General features: G+C 39.7%; 1 protein-coding gene across 1 annotated transcript; it reads right to left on the bottom strand.

Moving 5' to 3' along the window:
- Positions 1-841: 841 nt before the first annotated feature.
- LOC110018956 (scarecrow-like protein 8) lies at positions 842-2,053 on the bottom strand. The gene has a single exon (XM_020716446.1). It carries the CDS (start codon positions 1,826-1,828, stop codon positions 842-844), a length of 987 nt encoding a protein of 328 aa, XP_020572105.1. The 5' UTR covers positions 1,829-2,053.
- Between the last annotated feature and the right edge of the window lie 4,580 nt (positions 2,054-6,633).

Below are 6,633 nucleotides of genomic sequence, written 5' to 3'. Positions count from 1 at the left end.
TGCTCCTATTTATAGATGGTATGAGCACAAAAAGTAGAATTACATTATCACCTTTGTTAAAGAGGGGGAAATAAATGTTATTTTTGAGTATTTTATCTATCAAGTTTTATTGCTTGCCAAGCTGTGGTCGCCAGGTTACAACCGCCAGGTTGCCAGTCTCCAGGTTGTCATCGCTCGGCTACAGGTCGCGAGGCTGCGATGGCCAGTCAGCTTGTTGTCAGGCTGTCGTGTCCAGGTTTTTTTATGCTCCGGGGTTCGTGCAAACCATTTTTTAATGTACAATACATTATGTAATTTTTTTTTACATAATTGGCAAGTAATAAACATGATTAAAAACATGTAATTAAAACAAACATTACAAATAAAGTGAATTGCAAAATGAGTTCTAATGTATTATTATTTAATCTGTATTTTTAGTTTTATCCAAAATTTTAATTCTCAAACAGATTCAAAAAAACAAAAGTCAAATGCTTTTCTAATCAAAATTAATCTTCAAACTGTTAATTTTAAAATCAAACAAAACCATCCCACAAAAATTTAACTTGATTTTAATTAGTTGAAATCAAATCATACACACTCCTAATTATATCATTATTTTAACTTTTAAGACACAAAATACATCTGATATATATAAATAAATTAAAATTTTGTTGTTTCATAGAGTGATATATATTTATGAACGTTGCATTAAATCCCAAAAAACATTTAAAAAAATTAAAAATTATTCTAATCAAAATAATATGGATAATTTGACATAAAAATTTCCTCACATTGAAATAACTAATTAAAATCCAAAAAACCAAAAAAAAAAAAAAAAAAAAAAGAACAAGAGGAAAATGACTCAATGCCAGGCAGATGCGACAGTGATAATGCGGCCCATCCACCCGCACCCGACCCGCCCATCCTCTTCCTTTAGCATAAACCCCGGTTTATTCACGGGCGAAGCAAGCCGGAGACTAACGTTCTCCACCACCTCCGGCCCAAGCTGAACCGGTTTGAACCCCGCCATTCCCAAACGTGCCTTCCACTTCCCGTACACTTCGGGTCGCTCAACCCGCTGCGCTCCCTCCCAGACCACCGAGTTACAAGACTTCCGGGCCAGACCGGCCTCAATCCGGGCCCGCTCGTTACTCGCCCTGCTCGCCATGACCGCCTCCATCGACTCCAACAACGCGCCGTAATGCGCGCAAGCCTCCGCGAATCTAGCGGCGAACGGCGAAGTGTTGCCGTTCATCTCCTGCTCCACTAAAGTGACCACCTTTGGCCCGAGAGCCTTCACTCGCCGAAGAAGTTCGTCGCGAGGGTTCGCCGGAGAGACGCTCTCGTCCGCAATGCGGGAAAGAAGAAAGGCAAAGTTGACCGCGAGGGCTTCCTCTGCTTTGCAGTCCAACGCAGCGCGATCGAGCTCAGTGGTTCTGCGGTTCACAATGCTGAACCTGAGCCCGATACATAATTCCTCCGCGAGCTTCGCAAGCCGGTTCCCCACGAGGTTCAGATTGCCGGCGAGGGAGTTGAAGCGGAAAGTTGGATCGCAAAAAGCTGTGATTTTTACGGAGGGATGGAGTTTGCGCTCTGCGAGGGAGTGGAGGAAGGAGGCCAACTGCAAACCTTGACCGATGTCGAAATCAACGATGTGGATCATGGATTGGTCTTTGGTTGCGTCAAGAATGGCTAGATTAGCCGCCATTAGTGCTAGTTTGAAACAAGGGGAGGATTCATAGAGCATTTGGGAAGATGTCAGGTGCTCTGATGTGAAGATATCCGATATTTTGGAGACTGGCGCCAGAGCTCGGGGGTTTATGCGCGCAGCTAGAGCGTCCACCATCATTGCGGTGAGCCTCTGCTCTGGATTTCCATGTTTGTTCGCCGCGCCTTTCAAAACGTAGAGATTTGCGCAGTGTCCAGATTTCCTTCTGAAATAGCTCTGGCTGTGTCGAGGAGCATTTGTCTTGAGGAAGCGGTCGAAGAGGCCGAAAACGATGAAGACGACGAGTTCGGAGAATATTCCAGAGGTTTTTGCGACAAGATGAGATTCTTCATCGTCTCGCTCCACTCACTGTTCGTCACAGCAGAGCCATCAGAAACGCTCAACACGTCATCCTCGTCATCAAGGAGCTGCCTTTCAAGTTGCAGAAGCCGATTCGTGATCGTAGATTTCTTTTCCAGCTCGGCCGAGCCTGGCGCAGGAAACGACTGATATGAGAACTTTTGATTCCCCTGACGCAAAAGCGGAATAGTGGCGGACGACAGAGATGACTGAATCGAAGAGGTGGGTGAAAGAGATGAAATTGGCGACTGAAGTTGTTTCTTCTGCTTTACTGACCGAACAAAGACAACGCTTTGCGCCTCATTCTCCATCGTGATGAGTGACCTCTTCAAGAACCCGCCTGTCAATTCACCCCCGAACCTTAAAGCTCCCCGGATATCATCACGCCCTGGGAACCCAGACGCCATGGCGGCCACTCAGAGCGCAAGGCGGGACCTTTCGCCTGCAAATTGCTCACAGTGGCGACAACAGCAGCTTTCTCTGCAGCTACAAACCTGAGAAAGCTCAACCCGCTAATAAAGGCGTATCCTTTTTCCATCTTTCCTTTTATTTAATACATTGAATTGCTGCCTCCATCAGCCGTCCTTTGTTAATGAAATAATTAATTGAAAACATGAATGGAGTATGTGTAGAAATGATGCCGAGAGATGAGACCTTAAGATTTTATCGTTTCGTCGTCAATGAGGGAAACCGGTGGTTGCCGGTGAGAAGCTCTACCTCCACCTGGCAGTTCGCAGAATCCGGCACCATTTTCAGGGTTGCAGAATTTAGAAAGAAAGGCGACGTTGGCAATTTGCCACTAGTGCTTCAAGGTCAAGCTCAAACCCTTTCCTTTTCTTAAAGAATGGTAGGCTTAAAAAATACGACTATGGGACCTTATATGCATTATTTTTTTTTTAGCTAAAATAAAAATAGTTAGTGCACTGATTTTTTTTTGGCTAATTTGTTCCTCATAATCTCGAAACCTTTTGCTATGCTGAACTGGATAAATGTCTCAAAGGCATGATCTTTTTAGATAAAATTGGTCTCACATATCTAAGATCTTACTGGTTTTTTTTTTCTTATGCTTATGCATGGGCGGTTGGTTGGGCTGTTTTCTTTTTTCTGGTTGTGGCTTGTTTTGATTGGCGACTTTAAGTGCATGTTTCTTATGTTATTACTACTGCTGGCTGCATTTAGATTCTATGCTTATGGTTATCTAGTTTTTATCTTGTTTTACTTCTTTTATTTTCTTTTTTTGCTGGCTGGTTTTGTTCTGCTTGCAGGATAACACCGCTGTCATGTATTTGATAGCCTTTCTTGCATTTGTTGTCTTATTAATTACCTACGGGTGTTGTATTGGCTTGTCAGCTATGTGGTGGTGTGTCTCGCTATTATGTTGTCACTTGCTGGCTTTCCTGAGTTGGTACGATTTTTTGTTGTTTTGGTTCACCTTGGGTGATGTTGCTATGATTTTATTTGGTGCAGGTTCTCTCCTTCGTTTTCTTTTTCTGGGTTGTGGTCGTCGTTGCGCTCTTGCTCCTTGGTGCTAGTGGTTGTCTTGCTCTTTTAGCTATCGCCAGGTGTTCTTCTTTTATTTGTTGGCCTTCATTTGATTTCCTTGGGGCAGTTTTTTGCCCCATTTATTTGCAAAGTACTGTCCTAGGATACCTAATTGCTTCCTCTACATGTTTCTCCTTGTTAATGCTCTGGTTCTTCAAGTTAGTTCAGGTTTGATCTTCTTTTCTATATTTTTCTTCTTTCATTTTTGTTTCTGTTTAATTTTCTTCTTTCAAATCCTCTCTTCTCGCACCCTAATTTTCTCAGGTATATATTGTGTTTATTTGGTTTTGTTTGTTCTTGACTTTTTGCAGGTTACTATTGTTGCAAATATAGAAACAATCCACCAAATTGACATTTTCTCATATTTGACAGCAAATTAGATTTGATACTCGAAATTAATTACTCTTAATTCCTTTTATGATTTGCTACATAAGAGAAAATAAAATAATTAATGAGCTTCATTAATTATTTGATTAATTCCTTAATAGACCTAATGACATGATATAATTAATAAATAGACATGCTAGCTCCCCTTGTTATTCTTCTTCGGCATTGATAACTTTCCAGATTCTTCTTCTGATGTGCTTCAGTTTGAAGCTCTCGGGTAGAGAGAGAGAATAAGACGAGGAGAGGAGAGAGAAAGTGTTTTTTTTGTAATTGTCGAGGTGAGGTGATCGACAAGTGTTATTCCTCAAGCTAATAAAATCTTCTGCAGCTCCGTGGACGTAGGCAATTTGTCGAACCACGTAAATCTGTGTATTTCCGCTGTGCTTTTCTTTTTTGTGTTTTTATTGATCCAGTTTTTCGCTTTATTATCGTCATTTTTCACAACACCTGCTGATCTTTTTGTCGATGTATTTCTTTTTGGAGTTCCTTTGTGTGAATTGTATTCCTGGGGCTGGTTCCCCTAAATTTTCTCGTGTGTGTGTGTGTGTTGTATTCTGTGTATATCACCCAATTTCTATGTATTTACTGAACTTTGCTTTTTATATCAATACAATCCAAAATTTTAATATCACATACAAGTATCAATTATAATTTTTAAAATTTGAACGACGTATTTTCATGCAAGTAGTATGTATGTGAAAAATTGAAGCTTAGGCGTTAGATACTTAAATACATAAGAATTGTAAATATTACTTTTTAAATTATTCAGGTTGATGGTTGTACTCTTCATCTCATAATTTTTCTAAATTGAGAAGGCTAAAATTATTTATCAGTCATAGATGCTTAGAAGAAAGAAAAGGAAGTCCTAGAGCTTGCTTAAATAATGCCAAGAAACAATATTCTACCGCACGCATTTTATTGATATTTAATGATAATTTTTTATCACCGGGTGAATGTGCAAACTAATATTTTCATTGAATTTATTATATTGACAATATGATCTCCTGCCATTTGTGGCCCTGTAGCTATTTTTTCTTTATTTCTAAATATAATGTATGGAAGCCCCATCACCTGTGTTTCGAACATCGTGGTTAAACACGCAAAACATGTCCCAGAAGATACGTTCCATCGAAACTGGCTAGTGGCATGTGGCAAGTGCAAGTGCAAGTGGCAAGTGAATATATATTTTCTATTCCACAATCTTTTATTTGCATTTATGAGGGGTTCACATTTGACATGGTATTAATGCAAATTACAAATTCCTTCCCTCTCAGCATGAATTTGCGATCGAAGAAAAAAATCACTTTTACATGTTGATCGCGAGTCAATTTGAGCAGCTCCACGTATAGCACGAAATTGGCTTGAAAAAAAGTCGATCCAAAGTTTAGACTCATAACTTGTCTAGTTTATTTTGATCAGAGCTAAAATATGAATCAAAGTAGGCCGTCGCCGCGTACTTCCAACCATCGTCGCCTTCCGACCGTCGTCGCTTTTTGCCCGGTGACTTCTCAGACCGCCACCTTTTGACCGTTGGTGTTTCAGGCCATCACTGCCATCTCAGACTGCCATTGCCGCCCAGCTACCTACCAGGGGTAGGGTTGTAACGAGCTGAGCTTGAGCGAGCTCAGGCTGGGCTCGTTTTCGGCTCGTTCGAAATAGCTCGTGTTAGAAATCGGCTCGTGTTTGAAATTGGCTCGTGAAAAGTGTATTCGTGTTCGACTTGATTTAAATATTCGTGTTCGGCTCGAAATTGGCTTGGAAAAAATTAAATTGAAAAAAATAGATGTAAAGTCTAGGATTCGAACTTGAACCAAATATATAAAAAAGAAGACACTAATCACCACATGAGATGTTATAATTTAAACTTAGATATAAAAATATATAATATATTATTATATAAATAATATATGCTATATATTATTATATAAATAATTATATATTTTTTTAATTTCAAGCTAAAACGAGCCGAACACGAACACGTGTTCGACTCGTTTATAATTCGAGCTTTAAAAACTTGTTCTTGTTCGGCTCGTTTACTTAATGAACGAGCCGAACACGAGCTATTCGCGAACAACGAGCTTTTTTGACAGCCATAACCATGGGTTCATTGTGCTCAACTGTTGTATTCCGAGAAATTGTGTAACCCTTTCCCGTCTATGACAGAACTATACTTGTAATCATCAAACATTTCAACCAGGCAAGACCCAATAGTTTTTTTTTTTTGTTTTTTGGTATTTCACGTAAAAACTTGTGGTGTCGTCACTATTTTATTACTTCTATTTGAGTGTGTGCCGGATTTCCGTAGTACCCTAAGACGATACTATGTGTTTGACTTTAAGGGCGGGAGAAGTATAGATTTAGGGATTATTTATTTGGATGTATTAGGATTGTAGTGTAAAATAAATGGACGATTTTGACTTTTGAGGAGTTTGGCTGGAAAAATAAAACGAAAAACAGAGCAATTATATGCATGAGAAATTTGGGATACCGTCTATAAGTCTTTTTTGTTGTATCCAGAAATTTTCTAAAATAAACCAAATAAATCGTGTAATTGCGATCTCATTGAACCATCGTTGATGCCATGTCTATCGTTTGGTAGCATTGCCATGCTTGTAGTTTCCTTCCCAACATTTGCCATCCTCCTCGTTCCATAATAT

Source organism: Phalaenopsis equestris, unplaced genomic scaffold, assembly GCF_001263595.1.
Source record: "Phalaenopsis equestris unplaced genomic scaffold, ASM126359v1 Scaffold000002, whole genome shotgun sequence".
Lineage (NCBI taxonomy): Eukaryota > Viridiplantae > Streptophyta > Magnoliopsida > Asparagales > Orchidaceae > Phalaenopsis > Phalaenopsis equestris.
This window is presented reverse-complemented; position numbering and strand designations above follow the sequence as displayed.